This window comes from Convolutriloba macropyga, chromosome 10 (assembly GCF_964194025.1).
Source record: "Convolutriloba macropyga chromosome 10, txConMacr16.3, whole genome shotgun sequence".
Classification (NCBI taxonomy): Eukaryota; Metazoa; Xenacoelomorpha; order Acoela; family Convolutidae; genus Convolutriloba; species Convolutriloba macropyga.
The window spans coordinates 10,874,882-10,899,560 of record NC_134477.1 but is presented as its reverse complement, the minus strand read 5'-3'; the positions used below and the strand labels follow the sequence as shown (position 1 = coordinate 10,899,560).

At 37.4% G+C, this 24,679-nt stretch overlaps 1 protein-coding gene across 2 annotated transcripts in view; it reads right to left on the bottom strand.

The window, feature by feature from the left end:
* LOC142348550 (protein spinster homolog 3-like) overlaps positions 1-24,679 on the bottom strand; it is a 67,237-nt gene that overhangs the window by 37,918 nt on the left and 4,640 nt on the right. Inside the window, exons 1-2 of one of the 2 annotated variants that reach the window (XM_075399932.1) lie at positions 11,499-12,350; positions 32-182 (exon numbers count right to left, since the gene is read on the bottom strand). In XM_075399932.1, coding sequence (XP_075256047.1) covers positions 32-182; positions 11,499-11,952 — 605 coding nt within the window. In that variant the 5' untranslated portion in view covers positions 11,953-12,350. Of the gene's footprint in view, positions 1-31; positions 183-11,498; positions 12,351-24,679 lie in introns of those variants that run through there. The other variant, XM_075399933.1, reaches the window with a different exon arrangement.

The window sequence follows — 24,679 nt, the reverse complement described above, 5'->3', positions numbered from 1 at the left end:
AACAAAACTTGGACATGGATGGTTGACGCACCCCTTCAAATCCCAGACACCCGCCATTTGTTCAGTGACGAGGGGTCCAAGGAAGTAGGCCAGAGATGCACCCAGTAGAATCCCACCCATGAAAATGTTCAAAACTAGAGGTCGGAATCGCTCGTTGAACAAATCAGCGAAGATTGTGATTGCTGGAAAGAAACATTTTGAGATATTTTCCGTTCATGCCCCCCCCTCCAGTACGATATGCACCCCCCCCCCCCCTACAGAGAAAGAACATGCAATTACATAGGAAATCACAACGTAAGAAAAATATCAGGTGCTTTTGTGGGTGCATATAATATGCACCCCATGAGCGCTGGGGGGGGGGGGGGGGGGGGAGGGGGTTACAAACAAGAAATATCCATATTTTGTGATAATTGAAGCAAGATCTGAAAAAAGGTGAGGATCTTAAACAATACTTGATAACCTCCATAGCATTGAATCATAACAAGATCTCGGCAAACTGTTCTTCCCGATTACAAAGACTGCTGTAATTGACATATTACTTGTAATTTAATTAGTCTTTAATTTAGTCTGAGAGATTTAGTCTGTAAGAATGAACATCTGTAATAGGTTAAAAAAAACCAGGTGAATTTCTGTAACCAAGCAAATGAATCTATGTATTCCAGTTTTTTTTCTGAAATTTATATAATGGCGATTTCAATATACGAAAGATTTAATCCAAAATTTAACAATGAGTAGGTACAAAAACGTTCTAGATATGGACTTTCTTTTTTGAATTCTGTCAGAATCTAGTCTTTTCAGAATCATAGAGAAAAGATCCCATTTTCAAGCAATGAAAGAACAAAAACTAAATATAGTTTCTCGAATGATTTGTTTATTCGCTTTTACTTACGTTCTTCTGTCTTTTTCTGGGGTCTTTACATCATTGCCATTACAAACAAATATGTAAGACGCATTTCATGCTTGTTTCCCATTTTTAATTTTTAAATTTAAATCAGGACATTATTTCACTCTTATTATGCTCAAAGACTACTTTTATGTGTGTTATACCCAAATACGACAGATTGCTCCAATCGTGTCGCGAATGCTTATAGCCCAAATCAGTTTCGGCAATTGCGCCAAAAATGGCAATTCAATTATTACAATTAGATTCTCTAATTGTCAGCTTAGTCAATCGCAATGCGATTGGCACTATTCTATTCAACTGAGTCCAAATGAGAAGCTGATTACTAGATTTGAATTAGAACTGATTTTCAGCAGTGCAAAAGAGAGAATGATTAAAATAAGTACAATTTAGGAAATGGAAGTTTTGTTCATAACATGATCACAATACAAGAAAGAACTACAAGATTTATAAGTTGAACAGAAAATTTCCTGCACAGACAGCATGAACAGACAAGAAGTGATGAATATTTGAATGAACTGAAACTAAACTAAATAACACAAGCACTTGCCCTTCAAATGGATAAAACTGAACTGAATACGGTTATGGATATATGATGATTTATCCATACCGTATGACATTTCTCCTTGTCGGGAAAAAGAAAATTAGTATATAAAATCAGAAAATTAATAAGTATTCACCGGTTACATAAATAATAAAGTATTAAATAATATTTAAAATATAAAGAGTTCATAAAGTTTCAGTGAGTTTTTTAATCAGATTCTGAGTTCTCTTCATTTTCGGCTTGTAATACCGTCCTTTCCCTTGGGAGATTTGGGTTTGGGTCTGCTGTCCACCTTTCATTAGTGTCTTGTGGCGATACCTGTTCAATAAATTCAGTATTAGATTCAGGCTTTTCCGTTGAGTATCCTTTTGTATTTCGGATTTTCTCCACCACCGACTGCGATGATTTCTTTTGTTTAAGAGTCCTTTTGCTCTTTCTCACGGACGACGTATCAGAGTCAGACGTGTCGCTTATAGTTAATTGTCGTTTGCTTGTTTTGCGTAAAATTGGAGTGGGGATTTGCGGCGTGGTCATTTGTACCGCAGATAGCCCTGCTTCATTCGGATTAGGTGGTGGCGGAGCAATTGGAACAGATGGACTGAAATTTAATATTTGTGTAAGGCCAGGTCCATTGATGAAAGCGTCTTCTTGTTTCGGATTTCGCTTCGGAATTCTCATTTTTAGAGATCGTGCTACGTTACTTGCTGAAGAGATACAAGATCTTCCTGAAGATACCACGCTGACGTCATCAGCCTGTTTTCTATTTCTCTTGATCTTTTTGTCCACGGGGTTTTTTCTTATTAAGTCTCGTCTATGTTTGTTGATTTTCTGCTCGATCGTTTTTTCGGATATCTTATTTGGTCTTCTCTCTACGTATTGTGTCAGTTCTGTATCGCGTTCTGCTTTCGTGCCAAACTTCGCGATATCCGAAATTCTGACTCGAACCTCTTGACGATTTGACTCCTCGATAACGCTCGTCGTTGGGCTGAGTTTGCACACTGTGCTTCCGCGAGCAAGCACTTCATACAGTCCATCAAGGTTCTTCTTTTGTCCTTGGCTTTCGTGTAGTTTTCTGGCTAATTTTTTTGGATGCTTCTTTCTGTGCACGGAATTGGCCTCGAAACTCCTTTTGATTTGATGAATCTTTGCTCTCCGTCTTTCATTTTCTGTTCTTCTTTTCTTGCGCGGGCATTTGCGGCACAGATGACTTTCTCGATCTCAGTGTCTGAACATAGGGCTGTATCCGCCCCTTGTTCTTCCGTTAAATATGCACGGCCTGGTATCGTGTCTTCATCTAAATAATGTTTGATTATTTTATTGTATTTTAAATTAGTGTTGTTAGGTTTAGTAGTAATATTAGAAATAGGTGTATTACATTTTCTACCAAAGTGTGCTTCTAATGGTGTGATGTATATTGTTTTTTTTGTTTTGAAATTCTCAGTCGTTGTAAAATTGCATATAGTGAATGTTCTAATAAAAACTTTTATTTAGTTGTGATTTCATGCAAGATAATTGTCGTTTAATTGTTTGAATAAGGCGCTCTACTAGACAAATTGCTCTATGGTCAATTGCTGGTGCAAATATAGGTGTAATGTTTTTTTCCGTACAAAATGTTTCAAACTCTTTTCCTGTAAAACAACTTGCTTGATCTAATCTAATTGTTATAGGTACTCCGTGATTAAATATATTTATTAAGAAATTTGATTATATTTGTACCGGAGGCGTTATTTACAATTTCTGCTGTGGGATATTTTGAGTATCTGTCTACACTTGTAATGCAATACTGTTCTATACCTTTTTCATTAATTATTGGTCCACCAAAATCTATTTGTATTTCTTGGTTCGGTTCGACACATTTTGATAAAGGTGCCCATTTGTGGTGCGGAATCACTGATTTAAGATTCTTACCTATATCCGTGCACGCTTTGCACTCACTGGCTTTTGCCAGTATATCCCGATGGATGTACGGCCACCAAATGTTTTTTGCGCGAGTGAAAGCATGGCAAAACTTCCGGGATGTGTCGAGTGTATGTCCTCGAGTACTGCGTCCTTTCAAGCTTTCGGAATTGCTATTCGCTCGTCAAGGCAAACACAACCATGCTTTACACTAAGGTCTCGCCAGTAGGAGGAAAGGTAGGGACTGATTTCTCGAAGCCTATCGGGGTCGTCTCGTATTACACAGTCTCTCACCTCCTTGAGAATCGCGTCCTTCCCAGTGAGTATAGCCAAGCTTTTTCTGCTAAATATTTTAATTAGCGTTTCCGTGAAGTAGATGTCATCGGCTTCCTCAATTAAACTGCCTGAAGGGGTCTCGGTGTTAGATGATGTATGAGTGCCGGGTGTAGAAGGAGTGGTATCGGAGAATGTTACCCTCGCCTTCGTTGGGGTTGATTTCGATCGGGTAGTTTTAGTTTTTAGCATTTTGGTGATATGGTTGACTGAATTATTAGCGTGAAGCGTTTTGACAGAATTGTTCAAGGTTAAGTGGATTGTAGATCTATTTTGGGCAAAAAAGCAAACTATTCTTCTGCGAGTTGTATTTATACTTTGGAATTTTTGTTTTCACGCTTAATTTAGCGATTTTTTGGTGGATTATTTGACTAAATACCATTAATGGGCTTTATTGGGTATAATTGTTCAGAGTGTTCACATTCTTTACTGTCTGTCATTTGCACCTCTTTTGCAGCAAATTGTTTAATGGAATGTGAATTATTCACTTTACAGTTATTGAGTGCAAATTGTGATTTTCTAACTTTAAGAGGTATTTGCGATGCGAATGGATAATTTAAATGCGGATTAATTGTTGAAGTTGAAAGTGTCAATTGCGACGCGAATGGTACTTTCTTTTGAGGGGAGAGTAATTGTGATGCGAGTGGTTTAGTACTTATTTGTGAATTAGTATTTAGTGGTGTATGCATTTGCGGTGCCAATGGCTGTTTCAAAGGAAAATAAGGCGAATGTAACTTTAATATGCTATTAAATTTTTGTAAAGCGTTCTGTTTAATTTTTATTAGATTTTTTGCGAATTTTTTGCGAATTTAGAATTGCGAATTTTAGAGATTGTCGCTACTAAAAATTGTTCGTCATATGTAGATATTTTTTTAGCTCATGCAAATGGGTTTCTAGATATGTAGTCTACTAAATTCATTTTTGCTCCCGGCATGTGTTCAATTGTGAAGTTGTACGGAAGTAATCTATCTATCCATCTAGATAGTCCACTATTATTTGATTTATTCGATCTGTGCTCTTTTAGAATAGACAATAGTGCTCGATGATCCGTTAATACAGTAAAATTTTTTCCATATAGGTAGTACTTGAAATAATCAATGGACCAGACTATTCCCAATAGTTCTAGTTCATTAACGCTGTATCGTTCTTCTGTGGAGTTGAGGAATCGTGACGCAACTGCTATCGGTTTCCAACCTTCGTGTGTATTCTGCTCAAGTGCTGCACCCAATCCAGAACGTGAAGCGTCACACTTAACTCGAACATCGAATTTTGGATTGTAATTTTTCTGTGCTGTTGGCAATTTTTTCGTTTATTAAGTTAAAATGTTTGGTGTGTTTTCCCGTCCAAACAAACATTATAGATTTTTTCTAGAAGTGGTCTTAGTGGGTGGCATAATTATGCTAAGTGTGGTATGAATTTACCTATATAATGTACTGACCCGAGAAAGGATCTAAGTCGTTTGAGTGTTGTTGGTGGTGGTATTGTTAATATTGCTGCAGTTTTGCTTTCTAATGGTGATATTCCAGTTTGTGTAAATTTATATCCTAACCATTCTTTTTCTGTTTTTGCAAAGTGGCATTTCTGAAGATTTACTCTTAAATATTCTTCGTCTAACTTTTTTACACATTTTGTAACATATGCCAAACGATCTGTTCCAGTTCCGGTACTAACTATTATGATGTCATCTAAAAAGCAATAGGTGTTTTGTAAACCTACTAAAGTGTAGTCCGTTGCTTTCTGAAACTCTGCCGGCATGTCAGTAAAACCGTAGAATCCAGTTTTGAATCTATAAGTGCCAGTGGATTCCCCACAGATAATGTTGAAATTACAGTGTTTTGCATTGTCATGGTGTAATTTCAGTTGACTATATGCATATTTTAGATCTAATGTGGTGAAATATGCCTGTTGACTATTTTGAGTGTTAGTTAGGTGTTGTTATATTGTATCAATTAACATTTCAATGTTTAGCATTTGATATTTATTTTTGTGTATTGCTTTGTTTAGTACTTTAGAATCTAATGCCAGCTTTATAGATTGATCTTTCTTGACTGTAATTACGATCGGAGATATGAAATGTTCGTCGGAGCAACTAGAGAGTTTTTCAATATGACCTTCGTTCTGTAAACGTTCTGATTCTGCCGTATCTCTAGGTTGTAGATTTAATGGGACGCACCGACCTTTTTGATGCTTTGCTGTGAACTTTTGATGAAATTTTGATTTCGCTACATGTGTTTTGAACAAACCAATTCTTGATACTAAGTGAGGAAATTGCGCCGCGATTGTCTCTTTAATTTTGCATGCGAAAACATTAATGATATTAACATATTTACCAGCCTCCGATTGGTGTTGTTGTACCACTGCGAGGCCAAGGGTTGGGAGGAGGTCTCTGCCAATAATAATCTTGTGACCGTCTTCCACCACTGTCAGAATGTCTTTTCAATCAGTCCAGTTATTGTATGCAACTGTTGTCTCCAGGTGTCCCAGAACTTTAATTGGGTCGTTTGAAAATGATTTCAGATCCCGCTTTTCTCTCTTGGTGATCCATTGCGCGGATTGTGTAGTCCGAAGTATTTGATTTGCTAGTGTTTTCGTTATGAGAGTAACTGCGCTCCCAGAGTCAATCATAGCGGTTGCTTTTAATTCTCCGAATTGTACTTTGACGTTTAAAGGTTCTAGTTGATCTGCCGAGTCAGATGAGCTTGCCGCCACGTAGTCGTCAGAGTCACTGTCATAATTCGAATCGCATACTTGATCCTATAATTGCTGATAACTGGTTATGTAGTTAACTGATTCTTTGTCATCGCTTTTTCCGGAGACTTATCAATTTGATTGACGTTTGTTTGAGGAGTTTTATATGTTTGTCCTGTGATCTTTTTGGCGTCGACAATTTCTCGCAAAGTGACCAATTATTCTACAATTGTTACACTTTTTTCCATTTGCGGGACAAATCTGTCGGTGATTGTGACTTCATCTTAAACCACAATTCATACAGATGCTGCTGTATTGGTAGTGTTGGGGCACGGTTGGGTATCGCGTGAAATCTCGTTTAAGTTGTTGGGTATTCGGGTTGCGATTGCGTGTCTGGTAGTTGTTAACTACGTTTACTGAGTTCGTAGTTGAAATTAATTTCTGATTGATCTTTTGCTGGTTTTGTGCCCGAATCTCCATCTGGATTGCTATTTCAAGCGCTTTCGATGGTTCAACTGTTTCCTTTAACAACTCCTTTTGAGTTTCATGATCTATCATGTTTAGTATGAAGGCGTCTCGAATTAGACTAGTTTCCTCACTTCCGAGACTACAGTTTTGAGCTTGTTCGATTAAACGACCGTAGAAACTTTCAACAGATTCACCTTTCTGTTGTTTACATGAGTAGAAGACAAAGCGATCGTAAGTTATATTCCTTACTTTTGTAAAGGAATCCTCCATTGCTTTCCATAGATCATTAAATGGTTGTTTTTCTATTCGGAAGTGGGGATGTTTTCTTTTAAAGATACGTCGTCCCTCCGTCCCAATGCTCAAATACAACAAAGATATCGATTTATGCTCACAGATCCCCAAGGTTTATCTCCGCATAAGATTCCTATTTCCTCGATTTTTGTGCAGCGACTTTTCCAATTTACCTTGAGTTGTTGATTTCGGATTTTTTCATCTCTTTCCGTCGCTTGTGCATAGTTTTCTACTGGTTCCTAGTAAGTTGGCTCGGGTGGGTACGTTACCGCTGTTGGAGGATCGTTTAGCAGGTTGTCTAGTTGAATTCCCTCTTTTGCTAGCAAGGCTAGCTTCCACTGTTGAGTCCACTTTTCCCACACCAAAGAGGGATTGGCAGTAGGCTTCTCCCAAAATGCATCTACATGGAGAGGCGTCTTCTTTGGTTCAGCTGCTGACTGCGCCATGTTATATCCAAATACGACAGATTGCTCCAATCGTGTCGCGAATGCTTATAGCCCAAATCAGTTTCGGCAATTGTGCCACAAATGGCGATTCAATTAATACAGTTAGATTCTCTAATTGTCAGCTTCTTCAATCGCGGTGCGATTGGCACTATTCTATTCCACTGAGTCCAAATGAGAAGCGGATTACTAGATTTGAATTAGAACTGATTTTAAGCAAAGCAAATGAGAGAATGATTACAATAAGTACAATTTAGGAATTGGAAGTTATGATCACAAGACAGGAAGGATTTACATGATTTGTTTATAAGTTGAACAGACAATTTTCTGCACAGACAGCATGAACAGACAAGAAGTGATGAATATTTGGATGAACTGAAACTAAACTAAATAACACAAGCAATTGCCCTTCAAATGGATAAAACTGAACTAAATACGGTTATGGATATATGATTTATCCATACCGTATGACAATGTGTAAAAGTTTATCAAAACTAATTAATATTAAATTATTAGAATGAAACTGTTAATATTTAAAAAAAAATGTGAGCTAGACTGGGATTAGTTTTTCTGCAATATAAACTCAAAAAACTATATCTAAAACATTAATTTTTTTTAACAAAATAGGTTAAATAAAATAGAGTTTAAAATCAGAGAACAATTATTCTTCATGCCTATGCTATCCATAACGAACTTAGACAACTTATCAACTATACGCTCCTCGGGATCTCTTCGACTGACCTGCAAAATACCAAATTGAAAAGTAATCCAAAACGGTTTTTCAATGAAACTCTAATCTCTCTCTCTCTCTTTCTCAATCTCGATTACACACATGTTTACAAACAGGACCGCTCTCATATATATTTCCAACGGCTGAGATCAAGTTCTAGCATATGTATACAATGTTTTTAAAAACTACTATTCAAGTAAAATTATTGAACCCTATCTATAGAATCATACAGAACGTTCCCCACTTTTTATCGTACTACTTTTGAGATGAAGCTTCTTATTAACACTCATAATTTTAATTTTTAACCGTATGGAATAGTATGGAAGTTTCATCTCTCACTTCGATTTTGTGAGTCAATGGGTGAACACTATTTTGTAGTGCATTAATACAAAATTTTTAATTCAGAGAAACTAAACCTAATAAAAATTTAGCGAAGCATACTCTTTTGTAGTGTCATAGCATTGTTCCTGCTCAATAAGTCCACTGCAAAAATTTGACGGAAACATATTGTAATTTCATAACAATATGTCTCCATCAAATTTTCGAATATTGTTGGCTCATCATTGTCGAACAAATTAGAAGTTTTTGATCAAACAATAAAACGATTTCAAGCGCTCTTGTTTGAATTGAAAATTGCCACAGTCAGCAAAAGCAACAATTCCTTTAAGCCTTTATAATAACAGCAAACTCAAATGGTTGATAGTCAAGTCAGTAAGTTAATAAAAAAAGATGTCATTTTGATATTAACCTTTTTCCAGATGACATTGCAATCTCAAGATAAATGATTTCGTCATGTAAAATACAGCCAAAATAAAACTATCTCGCTTTTGCTGACTAGAAAATAGCAAACGGATAGCAGCAGGCTTAATCTCGGAAATTTTTAGAGAATAGTTCCGTACTTGAACATACTTTTTTTTGGAAAAACAAAAAATCCCAACACAATTACAAAAAATACCTTTTTTGAAAACAGAAAAAGACATAGTTTTCAATTAGAGACAAAGAAGTTGTCCGCAACCCCTTAAAACAAGTGACCCTAAGACAAAAATTACAAACCCCGAGATGCTGTGACAGCAAGACCAAAGATGAGCTTTTTGGCATCAATAAATTTTTTCAGCATAGAGGGTTTATCACAGAAAACGTTCTGCGTACAAATTTGTTTCAAATTAAAATGCTTCAAAATTAGTTCTCAGTCATCAGGGAAAGGCCGGTTTCAAGAAAGAGCTCAGATGAGAAAAATTTCTCTGTGTCAGACATCACCAAATCGGAAGGTTTCCTGGATTTCAAATACCACCAAGGCAATAAAGCCAGTCTTTTAATGTCGCGGAGTACTAGTCACCCGGAAGTTTTTACACGAGATAACTTCAACCTCAGTAACTACTTTTGAAGGACTCTCTCTGGTTAAATCACTTCAGAATTTTTTTGGTAAAAAATATTTCAAAGACAGAAAGTAGACCCCCTGTTCTTAATACTGTCTTCCTGGCTTGCAGTTGATGTCAGAAACAACTTTGATCGGATATAAAAACCAAAATAAGAAGTTTTCGACGCCTTTATATTATAATAATGGAAAGATCAAAGAGTCGAGAGCTTTAACTGAAAGAACAACGCACTCAAAAAAAAAGATATCATTTTGATTTTTTGCAGATCACATTGCAGTCTCTAGATACATTATTAAATCTTGTAAGTTATTACCAAATTACAAAAAATTAGCTTGTTTTTGTTGTTTGGAAAACAACAAACAAACGAACATACTTTTTGGCGAAATGTTAATTCCCGACGTAATTACAGTAAAAAAAACTTTTTGGTAAAAACAGAAAAACTTTTCCATAATCCCACAAAAAACTCCCAAGAAAAAAATTGACAAACCGCAAGATGCTCTGAAAAAAATAAGGATTATTTGTTTCGTATCAAGAAGAGATGCAGTTTTTCAACATCAAAGCGACCTGTTTTTAATAAAGAAAACAGAAAAAGTTCTGCACACGAAGTGGTTGTAAAATATCAGGCTTCAGAATAAGTTCTCAGTCAAAAGGGGCGTACCGGTTTCCAGAGAAAAACCCGTGCGATATGTATTTTCGTGGTGTCAGAAAACACGATATCGGAAGACTTGGATTTCAAATACCCCCAGACCAGTAATGCCAGTTTTTTTAAGTCGCGGAGAGAAAGTCACCAAGAGACGGTTTTCCGAGATGTCAGTAATCATCTGTGAAATCTTCCCCGATAAAATCAGTCGAGAGCTTTTGTTGGTAAGAATGGTTTGGGAATGTTGGTAAGAATGGTAAGAATGAAAAACGGAATGCAGCCCTATAGACGTTTTTATTACTGAAATCCTGGCGTGTAGTATATGTCAGAAACCCTTATCAGAAAGAAAAACAACGCAGGAAGTCAAAACGTATTTCTAAGCAAACTCTTTGTGAGTCTTTTCATAAATTGAACGAGCCAGAGTCTGTATCATATCGTATTTTGGTCTGGACAAGTCTTTTCATAAGCGTTTTTGAACGAGCACATGAACGCACCAAAAATTTAAACGAGGCAATGTCTGGTTCATAAGCATTATTGGTCTGCCTGGGTATTTTCATAGGCAAAATGGTCTGGATGGGTATTTTCATAAGGAGTTTTGAACAAGGACCTCAACCTGGGTCATTGCAGGAGTAAGCAGAACGTGACAGGATCAGTGAAATCTTGAAAAAAAATTAGAGTAATGGTCCTTTTCTGAGCAGTCTTCAAAATTTGAGTGCTATTTGATGGCAACTTAACCCTAATTCTTATGCAACGCTCTTTGGGTGTTTAGTGGCATTGATGTTGCTTAATGGTGCTGTTCCTATTTTGCGTTCGTCTTTTTTGTTGGAGAAGCCGTGATGACATTGTCCGCGATTAATTTATTGTTTCCGACAGTTCATCTCTATATGCACAGATTTCTGGCTTTGCTTAAGACCAATAAGACTTTTTATTTTAGTATTCTAAAACCATCGATAATAAATGAGCCGTAATGAGCCGTTTCTGTAATAAAAAAAATATCAGCAAAAACTTGGATAATTTGAAATATAGGATCAATTGCTTTCCAGAATTTTCTGCCCCCTAAGAATTTTGTGTTGTTATATAGCACGTGCAATTAGGGGGCGTGAAAGTTATATACCCAATAAGCGGGGGGGGGGGGTAACAGAAGAGATCTTAACTATATTCAGAACAGAATTGATATGCTCTTCTAACCCAGAGTTCCAAGAAAACTCTCTCCTAGTCCGGCACAGCATCTGATAGCGCAGAAAACTCCAAAATTTCCCTCGCTGAACAGAGGACCGCAAACTACAGCAGCACACCAGGCTACAGAACCCAGAATAATTGCCCATTTTCTGCTAAATTTCCTGCCTATGACCCCGGCTAAGGGGGCGGCTACGATAATGGAAACAACATAAACAGTTTGAACCAGACCCGCTTCTGAATTTGTAATTTCAAAACTCTGTTTAATTTGAGGTAGCACGACACCATAAATTGACCGGTCGAAAAAATTGACGATGTTTAGTAATGACAATATAACGGCTGTTAAAATTCTTCGAGTCAAGGAGTACTTTCGTCTGATTGCTTCTAACCTGGCCGATATTTCAGTGGTAGAGGTCAACGCGTTGTAAGTGTTTGACCTCGACAACATATCATCCATGCCGGGCATTTTGGCTGGTTCCTTTTAACTACTAACTGGTTATAACAAAAACTTTGTATAATTGCTCAATAAACTGAAACCATTCGAGTATAACAATCAAACCAGACTAAAATTAACTCAAAATCGATGGCAGAATCACTTCTGAAAAGTAGGAGCTAATACTTAGAAATGAAATATGCGCCAAAATGACTAGGGTTGTTTTCTAAATTTGCTAAAATTATTTTATTTGGCAAGTTTCGAAATGTAATTGCGACGTTTGCTGGATGTAAAAATCTCAGCCCAAAATTCTTTGTTGCTATTTGGCTTAATAAGAGGCTTGAATTAGATGCAATACGTCATTAATCAACAAAACTAAACAAGGATTTTGCTCATTTTGTGAGTTTGAGTTAAACCATAGCCAAAGTGAACAAAAATTCCTTGTTAAATGTTTTATAGACAAAACTGTATATGATAGTTGAACTATTTTGTAAACATATCAAGAATTCAGATCAGAAATGTTTACCAGATCTCAAAGCTCATCTTACTTTATAACCATAAACAGGTTTCGTTATTAAGAATAGTATATAATTTATGATAAATTTGACAATTATTAAGTTCCAAAATTGAAGCTCAAGGAATTAGGACGCTACTCAAAATTGGTATTTATTAAGTTCTTCTTGAACTGTACCTATTTTTGGGCTACGAATTGTTCTAATTAATTAATCGTTCAGTAGTCTTTAATTGTAAGCTTAACCTGGTTGAAATATTGACTAATAGCTATTTAAAAATAACTGACTAATCCTGGAAGAAATGCTTTCGAATGACTGACATGGGCGTGATTTTATTTTAGCCTGCTTCAGCCGGTGGTCGGAGGGGTAAGAGAGAAGTGGTAGGTCTACTAAGGTCCTTATATAGGCCACAAGTAATATTAAAAGAAAAAATCCGGGTTACCAAAAAATTCTAATATGACAGCATAGGATTTTCATATTATGTAGCATCGACTTCATACATTGAAAAAGTCTTAAGAAATTGGTAGGAGTACAATTTTGTCATAAATGAATGTTTCGTGACCATAACATTTCCATAATGAGAGTTGAATGATAATCAAATTTTCAAAAAAGGGAGTTCTATGACAACAATTTTTTCGATGATTGAAAATTCTATGGCTATTACTTCACCATGACAACGAGTAGGAGGTATAAAATGGGTCTTGATTTTTTCGTGACACCTCATGAGCTCTTAAACCAATTTTGGCGTGCTTTTTGTTTGTCTTCCAGTAAAAGCTGGCGCCTATCGAGTACAGCTGCTTACATTTTTGAGTGAGTGAGCAATGTAATTCACTCAATGTAGTTAGATGTCTAGTGAGATTTGAAGTGAAAATAAAAAAAAAATCTTTGACGTACTCCTTGTTCGAAATATGTCGCTCACGTTTCCCTTAGACTGTTTCTGGGGTGTGTTGTGAAACAATCAAGTCAAGCGCATGAAAACTTGACTCAAGTACTTGAACAAGTTGAAAACGGTTACCCGTAAATATGTAATGATCGAAAAACCTGAAACAAAAAACTTTACTGAATATAACCTTTGACTAGAGAACTTGTTCCCATATTTATATACATACACACACACACACACACACACACACACATATATATATATATATATATATATATATATATATATAGAACAAGTAATTGGTGACATTGTCAGAGTCCTTGAACAGAAGTGGAATCTGAAGATTGACACCTTCATTATGAAACCACTAACAGATTTTTCAACGGACGCAATTGAGTTTACTCAAAGGAAAATCTTTAGCCTTGTATGCTCGATATTTGACCCCCTCGGCATACTGTCACCTTTGACAATCCGTTTCAAAATCCTTCTCCAAGGAACTTGGTAAAAAATGGGATGAACCACTACCCTTATAAATCAGCGGAAGATTTCAGAAAATACTAGATTCATACTTCGAAATGCCTGAAGTACATCTTACCAGAACACTAACGAGTCTTCAATACTCTGAAAGCAGTGTAGAATTACACGTATTTGTTGATGCCTCAACAGCTGCAATGGCAGCTATAGCGTACTTGCGAATAACACACAACCATTCAGAGGTAACAGAAACTTGTTTCCTTATTGGAAAATTTAAAGTTGATCAAATAAAGCAAACAAGCGTACCCAAACATGAACTTGAAGCTGCAGTAACTGGAGTAAGGCTACATTCTACAATCGTGAAAGAGTCCTCTTTCGCAATTGACACAACTGTATTTTGGACTGATAGTCAAGTAGTCCTTGATTGGATTGCGTCTTCCAGAAAACAACCTGTATATGTTGCAAACCAACTCAGCGAAATTACAGCAACAACTGAAGCAAAACAATGGAGACAAATTTTTACATTGAACAATCTATCCGACCATGGCACTCGTGGCCTAGATCCACGTGAAATATCTCTTAAATGGTTGCAACCTCCAGAGTTTCTGTCATCATCAGAGCCAGTCAATAACCAGCCTGTACCGTCGAAACCAGCTGTCGTAGCAACAACAGCACATACAACTTCAAATGTTCCAGAGCCAATCATAGACCCAGCACAATTTTCGTCTTGGACGAAAACTCTACTTACTTTAGCCACTGTCTATAACTTACCGTTCAGAGCAAAAAACATCGTGACAACAAACAACAATACACGACCAATGACGTTGATCTATCTTGGCAGCACTTGATCAGAAGTTCTCAAGAGAACTCATTTCACTCGACAGTTTCCTAATTAAAAAGGGGCATCAAGCCCCACACTAAATGAAAACTGCGGTCTTCGAATCCAATCCTCGAACAAAATTGCATACTCCGTTCAAGTGGAAGACTTCAATTTGCTCCTGATGAACTTGATACAGAAAATTGGTTAATTATTCTGGATGCGAAGGCACAATCACACGTTTGTACGTAGAACATGCTCATCGCGTATGCATTCATCAGGGAGGGCCCTCAAAGCGTTTGTTCAGCAACGCTACCACGTAGTTGACTTGCGAAAGTGTCTACTTAGCAAAAAAATTCGCTGTTTTTATGCAGAAGATTTAATGCAGAGAACATACAACCCATCATGGCTCCTCTTCAAGCTTTCCGTTTGCAAACATCAGCAACACAATTCCCGTTTTCCAATAGTGGAATTGACTTCTTAGGACCAACTTATAAAGAGGACACAAAAGGAACTCTTGAAAAGCACCATGGTTTGATCTTTACGTGCTTGATCACGAGAGCAGTCTACCTTGAAAGCTGCCCAGATCTCAATACCGGTACTTTCTTAAATGCATTTCGACGTTTCACTAGTAGACGATGTCAACCAGAACTGCTGTAGAGTGATAATGGAAAGACATTCATCGGAGCGTCAGAAGAGCTCAAGAAAAGTGTAAAGAGCATTGGCAACGACAAAATTTACAAAACCCTTGCAGCTACAAACACGACTTGGAAATTCAACCCACCATTTAGCCCCAACTTCGGCGGTGTTTGGGAGCGCTTGATACAGACATCTAAAAGAACGCTGCTGATCATTATAGGCTCAAAAATACTCTCACTTGACGTATTCCAAAAAATACTGGTAGAGAGCGAAGCCATCTTGATTTCAAGACCTCTCACAAATATTGCTGATCTTCCCGACAACGAGATGCCTCTCACACCTATCCGCTTCCTGACCAGTCGTCCATTCAAACCTATTCCACCAGGAATATTTCCAGATTCCAGCCAGATTCCAGCCAGCTTCAGGACATGGAGAAATCTGCAACAGATGATGAACCAGTTCTGGAAGCGACTTGTCAAAGAATCTCTAACGACACTACTCAAGAGATCAAAATGAAATGACAATAATCAGTCGACACTTAAAGTTAATGATGTTGTCTGGCTCCTGTCGCAAATATGTAATCATCGAAAAACTTGTAACAAAAACCTTTACTGAATATACTCTTATGACTAGAGAACTTGTTCCCATATATATATATATATATATATATATATATATATATATATATATATATATATATATATATATATACTTTATAGAACAGGGTGCAATTACTCGAGTACTTTTATTTTTAATTTAGAACTTATGTTTTACAATTTATTTGGTGCTTTCGCTCCACGAAAACAAGTATTAGTTTGATTTATTGGAATTGCAGAGCAAATCGTTTCGGTTTATGTTACCCGCTTAGATTGACCTATGCGGATCAAATTAGAGATTTGAAGAGGGCAACAGAAACTGGAATTAAATTGAGTAGAATGAAAATTTAGTTGCAAACAGGAAAATGAACAGAAGTTTCCATCATGATCATATTAATAACTGGGCTGAACAAGATTGTAGACAAGTTTAAATGGACATAGGAGGAACTGAGAAACTATTTAATTTTAAATTATTATCAGACAATGAATCATATAACGGAATAGGAACTAAGGTTAAGGAAATTAACACTTCACTCGCTAGGCAAAGTTCACCTCGTTTCATTATTACTATCCAAATTTTGATTGTAAACATACCCAATCGGCGAGAAAGGCAATCATTTAAGACTAGTTTCCCGCAAATTAATAGACATTCCTATCATAGTTGCAAAATTCAATTAAAAAAACAAACATCAGTGCTTGTTGCCCAAATTGCTTCTCGGCATCAGTAGCATTCTTTCAACTCACAATAAAACTTCGATAGTAGCAATTAATCTAGCTCTAAAAACCGAACAAACCTCGTCAATAAAATCACCATGCCATCACCACAATCAAAGAAACATTCAATCCAAGACCGATTCGGAGAGTCCTCTAGCACAGAGAATCCATTATCTGTCCCCATAATCGCATCGCGGGCCGAATCCTCAAACTTTAGCGCGCTCCTCACGGTTAACCCTCAATTACCCACAATTGACAACATAATAGGAAAGGTGTTCAGCAAAAGTCTCATAGCCTCCCTCACAAGCAAAGATGCCGTGCTAAAAGAGGTACGCGATTGTGTCCTAACTAATGAGGACCGCTTTAAGCAGATTAACCCGTACATACATTCCTACTAGCGGGACCTTCACGTGCGATCTGGGTGTGTTAGTATGGACGAAAAGATCGCTATCCCAAACATCCTGCGGGAAGCACTCATAAACAACATACACCCGGGTACCTGGGGAATGAAATGTGTGGCTACACATTGTTGGTGGCCATACATGAATAGGGAATTGATAGTCATATTGACAGAGTGTAAACATTGCCGTACAATTGGTAACAATTTTAAATGAGTGATTTCCGCTAAGTAATTCAACCCTAGTGTACCTTGTGCTGAACTGAACCAGCAAATGAATAATGATTTTAGGGGACCTGTTTATGACGAAAAAGGCAAAGAAGTACACTTTCTAGCCGCGATAGGTCGTTTTTCAAAATACCGAACTGCATGTATATTTGACAAAGCAAGTGACCAAATGTAACGAAACTTTTCGACATGTATATAGAAAGTCATGGTGTATCACGTACAATCCAATTGGATCAAGCAAAATGATTATGGGACATCAAGTAAAAAATGTCTTTAATAGAGATATTATTGAAGCTCCAGTTAAATCGCCGGGCTATAGGACTGGAAGAAAGATTAATACATACATTTAAGAATAGATTTGCATGTATTAAAGAAGAAAAATTGGCTACAAATTCGTTCCACATAAAGCAGGCATTAAAGATTATTGTTCACCAACTGCGAATATGTAAACAAAAAACAACAATGGTTATCGCCCTTCGAAGGACACTTTGGCAGAAAATCTAATACCCCGCTGAGCGTAATTTGTACTACACCTAAGTTTTCTAGCCTCTCTTCCGAGAAGATAAAATATTATTTGGATGAAAACAAAGTTCCACCAGAAGTGATCTGAGAATGGGTGATTTGATATCGAGGTTGATAAGGGTATGACCGGAGTAACACGAGACACGAAAGAGAGAGAAAGAACAGAACTGACGGCGAATCTCCACTCGGCTCTAATCTCTGCCGTCCCGTTCCCCTCTCGGACGCGCTGTCCCACTTAAACTTGCCCGCAAAATTCACGGAAAGAGGAGGTCGAAGAAAAAACTCGAAGGCCTGTACGAAGTGCTTGCTCTAGGTTTTAACACAATCAAAAGCAGTTCAACCACAACGACAATAAAAGAAGCAGGCAAATCGGTGGTCTCGGTCCGCAACAGCGATATTGCAAATTTCGGAACCCAGCTCGGATGCCAAACTCCACTCAAAGTATATGCTGATCGTCGCGGACTAAGGACCAGCAAAAAATTAGTGGAGGAAAAGACCGAGAGCCACGCAAAAGAATTAACCCGCAAACTCAAGGGTGATAAGAAAGTCAAATATTAGAAACGCGAACCGAGTAGCGGGTTATCGTCTCCGAAATCGATTATGGCACGCGCGATGCGGAATCGTATCCCAAACTTCTGAGCCATCAAAAATCAAACATCTTCTGTAACAAATGAAGACTCGCAGGGCGAATAAACAATTCCAATAACAAATGCAGAACCAACAGCCCTGCAACAAGTCTCTTCAACCCAAGCCATTTCAAAGGCGAATAAAAGATTAAGTGGAAGAACCAAAATAAGACCGAAGCATTACGGTTTTCAAGAGACATCTTCTGACTCCTTAATCAGTGCTCCGCCAAAACGCAAACGCTGAGCCGGAGATGTAGAAAACTTTCAGTCCCCTATCACTTCTGTTGTTAAAACAGTTCAAACAACAGCAGAGCAAGCTCCGGAAGAAAGAAACATTTCGCCAATAATCGGAATCGTCTCTTCCCCGACACGCGAGTGAGGTACCTGGCAGATTACAGGTGTCCGGCACCCGAAGACGTTATGATATCAGTGACCGTCTATGAGGTGGAATTGAATGTCTACTCAGAATTGACTCTCTCTAAAACTTACAAATTTTAAACTACATTCTATAATGTACCGCTAGCTAAGATAACCAGTACATATATTGATTTTACATATTTAACCGGGGACCAATTATTGATACTATAAATATGTTAGTGATATTAAAAATTCTTCTTATTGTACAATTTTTATTAGAGTTCTGGGGTGTTTGTGATTTCTGATCGTCTGTCAATAAATTAGTGCAGTAACTTTATTTATGATGCAAGCTTCATTTCATTTTAATTCCCTTTCATTCAATTATTTAAATCAGATCTTAATTCACGTTTCCCGCTTGTTAGTTGTCGTCTGTTCATCCTTATTTCATTTTCCATTGCATGATTAGACACGTCTGTTTATTCTAGCTACTTGTTGACAACCACTTCAGTTTCATTGTCTTAACTTACCAATTCAACTTCAGTAATCAAAACCCTCTTTTGACTTCGCTCTGCAAAGCTGAGCTCATAAATATAAATAAGCATTTCACTTGGCGAAATCATTCTAAAATTCAAAGTGCGTCATCGCGCCGCGAAGCTGACAGCAAAAAATAAAGTACGACATGGTGTATGCAAGGGATCTACTCAAAAAAATGGAAGAGAAGATCGGAGACCTTTACTACTCAGCGATACTTGAAGTACGACTTCGAATTCAATCACGCAGAAAGTAAGCAATCAAGCGTGGAAAAGTCACTCAAAAAGTCAAGCGAAAAATCTGGAACAATTGAGAAACAAAAAATGACAGTCAGCTGGGAGCGAACCAAAAGAACAGAGCAGGGAAATTGCACTGCACAGTACAAAGAAAGTTCATTAAAAATTTGCTGAAATTAAACAAAAACAAATAGCAAGTAAGCAAAATTCTGTTTAAACATTGAATTTTCACTCTATTTCTAAATTTGAGTGTAATATTTGTGCCGAAAATTAATGGCTTTTTCGGTCTTATATCTCTTTCGATGTGACCAAGATCACTTCAATTTGACCTCAGAAATCCGGCACCCGAAGACGCTATGATATCAATGACCGCCTATGAGGTGGAATTGAATGTCTACTCAGAATTGACTCTCTCTAAAACTTACAAATTTTAAACTACATTCTATAATGTACCGCTAGCTAAGATAACCAGTACATATATTGATTTTACATATTTAACCGGGGACCAATTATTGATACTATAAATATGTTAGTGATATTAAAAATTCTTCTTATTGTACAATTTTTATTAGAGTTCTGGGGTGTTTGTGATTTCTGATCGTCTGTCAATAAATTAGTGCAGTAAATTTATTTATGATGCAAGCTTCATTTCATTTTAATTCGCTTTTCATTCAATTATTTAAAACAGATCTTAATTCACGTTTCCCGCTTGTTAGTTGTCGTCTGTTCATGCTTATTTCATTTTCCCTTGCATGATTAGACACGTCTGTTTATTCTAGCTACTTGTTGAAAACCACTTCAGTTTCATTGTCTTAACTTTCCAATTCAACTTCAGTAATCAAAACCCTCTTTTGACTTCGCTCTGCAAAGCTGAGCTCATAAATTTAAATAAGCATTTCGCTTGGCGAAATCATTCTAAAATTCAAAGTGCGTCATCGCGCCGCGAAGCTGACAGCAAAAAATAAAGTACGACATGGTGTATGCAAGGGATCTACTCAAAAAAATGGAAGAGAAGATCGGAGACCTTTACTACTCAGCGATACTTGAAGTACGACTTCGAATTCAATCACGCAGAAAGTAAGCAATCAAGCGTGGAAAAGTCACTCAAAAAGTCAAGCGAAAAATCTGGAACAATTGAGAAACAAAATATGACAGTCAGCTGGGAGCGAACCAAAAGAACAGAGCAGGGAAATTGCACTGCACAGTACAAAGAAGGTTCATTGACTAAACAAAATAACTAAACTTAGAATGGACTATCATAGATGGTAAAAACCATTTAAAAAAACCGTCAAAATAATCGAAGAAACTAAAAATTTGCTGAAATTAAACAAAAACAAATAGCAAGTAAGCGAAATTCTGTTTAAACATTGAATTTTCACTCTTTCTAATTTTGGGTGTAAAATTTGTGCCGAAAATTAATGGCTTTTTCGGGCTTTTTCTATATCTCTTTCGATGTGACCAAGATCACTTCAATTTAACCTCAGAAATCTTGAAATGCATTATTAGGTGCTCTAGCACCTATAGCTATAGGGAAATTGAGGAAGACAGCAAAAATAGACCAACAAAAAAGCTTTATACCTGCAAAAACTCAGGAATTTGGTAACTAAAATTGCCGATGAGCGCAGGGCCTCTAGTAAAAGAAGTAAAAAAAACTTTGCCAAAAATTGCTCAAATTCTCTCAAACTGCGTTAAAAATTTGAAAAACTCCAAATTAACCGGAAACTCGTTAAAACTATTTATAATTCTTCATATGATTTTAACAAAACTTTTAAGTTATAACAGTAATGTATTAAAACTTTTTAATGAAAGGGCCTCTGTTAAAACAGACAAACCACTATTGCAGAAACCGCACGTAAAAATTTGCTCTCCGCGATATTTTTACACATCAATATTTCGCTCTCTCAAGAAGAGGGGTCTGATTCAAAACGCAGTCAGGGGTCTGAGCCAAAACACGTTTTTGCTTTCAAGTTCACTCCAACAAAATTGAATACAAAAAGCATTTCTCTGAAACTCCTCTTCGAGTCGTAATACAAAAAAGACGGCGTCTCAATACCATTAAATGTTTTTGAATTGTAAAAGGACCAAGAGCACCGCAAACTGCTTTCGCTCGATCTACAGCTTCGCTTCTATTAAATTAAAAGAACTATTTAGCAGAAACGTATTTGCGCGCTGCGACTGTGCTCAAGAACTATCATAAACTATTTTTCCTGTGCTACATTGCGTACAGATAACACGTCCATAGAACACATAGTCTGGATTCGTATCTTTGAAAATCCAAATCACTTCTTCGACCGTTGATCTCATTGAACTCAAAAAACAGCATTGTAATTTGATACCTGCTTTTAATATCAACATTAAATTCATCAGAAATAACTAAAAAACAAAATATTTGTGATCAAAGATACCGTCTCACATTGGTAACCACTGAGGAGTGTACACCACGTTTGAGAGGATAATTTTGAATCTCGTTAATTCAGACACCAAAATTTCCGAGCGATAGTACTTTATAGTATTATCCCACCCAGGTTTTGGTCCAGACCCAAACTGAGCTATGATCAGACCCAATCGAGCGCACACCCCTGTGTTCCCAGACCGAAATTACAGTGTCTGGAAAGCAGTTCGAGCGCAAAATAGTCTGGGCCATGGTCTAATTTCGGTCTGATCAGAGGTCAATTCGGTCTGGACGGTCTGATCATAGTCTTTATAGTCTGGACCATGGTCTGGGTTGGGTCTGATCAGAGGTCAATTCGGTCTGGAAGGTCTGATCACAGTCTTTATAGTCTGGACCATGGTCTGGGTTCGGTCTGATTAGAAGTTAATTCGGTCTGGAAGGTCTGATTTCGAGTGCAAAATTTTTTCAATTTTTTTATTTTTTATTGAGGGATGTTGGCTCAGCCAAGAGGCAACAATAAAGCAGCGTTCCGATCAGAGACTCATCTAAAGTCCGATGACTCTGATCAGAAACAAGGAGTCCAGCTGATAGCAAATGCCGGTCCCCTCAAGAGGAAATTTTGATTAACTGAAGACCACGACGTTTGTTTTGGAAAGCTGTCTAAGTTCATCCATTGAGTCAGAAATCTGAACTAAGGGGTATGGTAAATAAAATTTTTTTCTCAACAGTTAGGTTTCGTTTTAAACAGCAATATTTTCAGAATTGGCTTTTCCTTAGATGATTTCAATACTGCAAGCACCAGTTTTTATGAAATGAATACATTATAGCAAAAATAAGAGATTTGTTCATAATTAAAATCTTTCTCTGATCAGACTACTTTGAGCGCACTTGAGTCCGATCATAGTCTGATTAAGGTCTGGGCAATGGTCTGAAGTTGAGTCTGGACCATGATCTGAAGATGGTCTGGTCATAGTCGGTTTATAGTCTGGACAATGGTCTGAATTTGGGAATGAGCATAAGCGCACTATAGTCTGGACAGTGGTCTGGGTTCGGTCTGATCAGAGGACATTTCGGTCTGGAAAGTCTGATCAGAGATCATTTTGGTCTGGAAGGTCTGATCAGAGGTAACTTCGGTAAGTTCTCTAGAGTTACAATCTAATACCAAACCAATTTCATGAGGTAATCATTTAGATAAAACATCAGGGATAAAAAGATAGAATAATTAACCATTGATCACTGGGCATTTAGATTGCTAAGATTTCAACAAGGCGAGTTGATTATCAAGAACCATTACGTTGATTGATTTAACTTTTAGTTTTTGCATTTGACTTAATAGCGCCAATTTATCAAGCTACTCATCAGAATCAGAGCAAGGTTTTCAAACCAAAACCTGACTAGTCAATCGTGGTGCATAATATATTGAGCTACAATGCAGCTGAGGGTTTAAACACATGAATTTTGAATACGGAAACATCAGACCAATCAATATAGACAAGATTTGCAACTTTTAAATACGGGAAGCAGATTTTCATTACAGAAATGTGTAATTTGTTTTGGCATTATCTAGAACAATCTAAATCTCTTTACGTGACGATTTTTTCAAGGATTTTATCTCATGAAGACAATTTTAGTTATTAATTGAAAGGTGATCTTTAATAACCCCAGTTTTGAACTCCAAAAGCATTTTTAAAATGAGAAATTTTTGCCACAACAAGAATAGCTGCCGTGAGTGCTATAAACAAAGTGATGTACAGGTAGGTAGGTGTTGGAGGGGGGGGGGGGGGGGTAGATAGAAGGTGGGGTTTGTATGGTATAGTTTAGATAATTAGAAGTAACGAAAAATCACAAAATGACCTCTTCACTTTGAACATTACCAGCAGTTCCTAATTACTATACATTACAAACGAAGCTACTGCTAAAGTCCAATGTACGAAAACAAAAGTCAACAATCAAAAACGGAGGTAAATGCTCGAACAGAAAGAAGTCAAAATTCAAGTCACGAACCAACTTGCTTTCTGCTAAAAAAAAAACCTGTAGAATCTCAAAACTCTTCGAGTCGTAAAAACCTGTAGCATCTCAATACTCCTCTTCGAGTCGTTAAAACCTTTAGAGTGCTGGGGTAGTGGGGGGGCGGTAGTTAGTTGAAGGGAGGGGGTAGTTTGGGGGGTAGGAGCAGGTGGGGGGTGGGGGTAAGTTGGGGCGGGGGGAGGGGGGTTAGGTAGGTACGTAGGTGGGTAGCGCTGGGGTAGTTGGGGGGGGGGGGGGTAGGTGGGGGTAGTTAGGTGAAGGGAGGGGGTAGGTAAGGAGTGAGTTGGGGGAGCGGGGGTGCGGGTAGGTAGGTGTTGGGGGTAGATAAGTGGTGATGGGGGGTTGTGCGGTGTAGTTTAGAGAATTAGGGGTGACTTATATACAAAAAATCTCAAAATGACCTCTTCACCTTGAACATTACCAGCAGTTCCTAATTTACTATACATTACAACCGAAGCTACTGGTAAAGTCCAATGTTCGAAAACAGAAGTCAACAATCAAAAACGGTGGTAAATGCTCGAACAGAAAGAAGTCAAAATTCAAGTCATGAACAAACTTGCTTTCTGCAAAAAAACATAGCCGGTAGAATACCGGAAACGACTCGAATCGTCGTGCATTATAATCTCTAACCTAACCTTACCGAAATCAGAACATCAAAGTAGACAAGAGAAAAAAATACAAAAGTAGCCCAACAAACCACATTAAAGTGTTTTAAAAATGCCGACAATTTTTTTAGGTGCGGGGGGAGCTAGGTGGGGTGGGTGGGTAGATAGGTTGGGGAGGTGGGTAGTGCTGAGGTAGTTGGGGG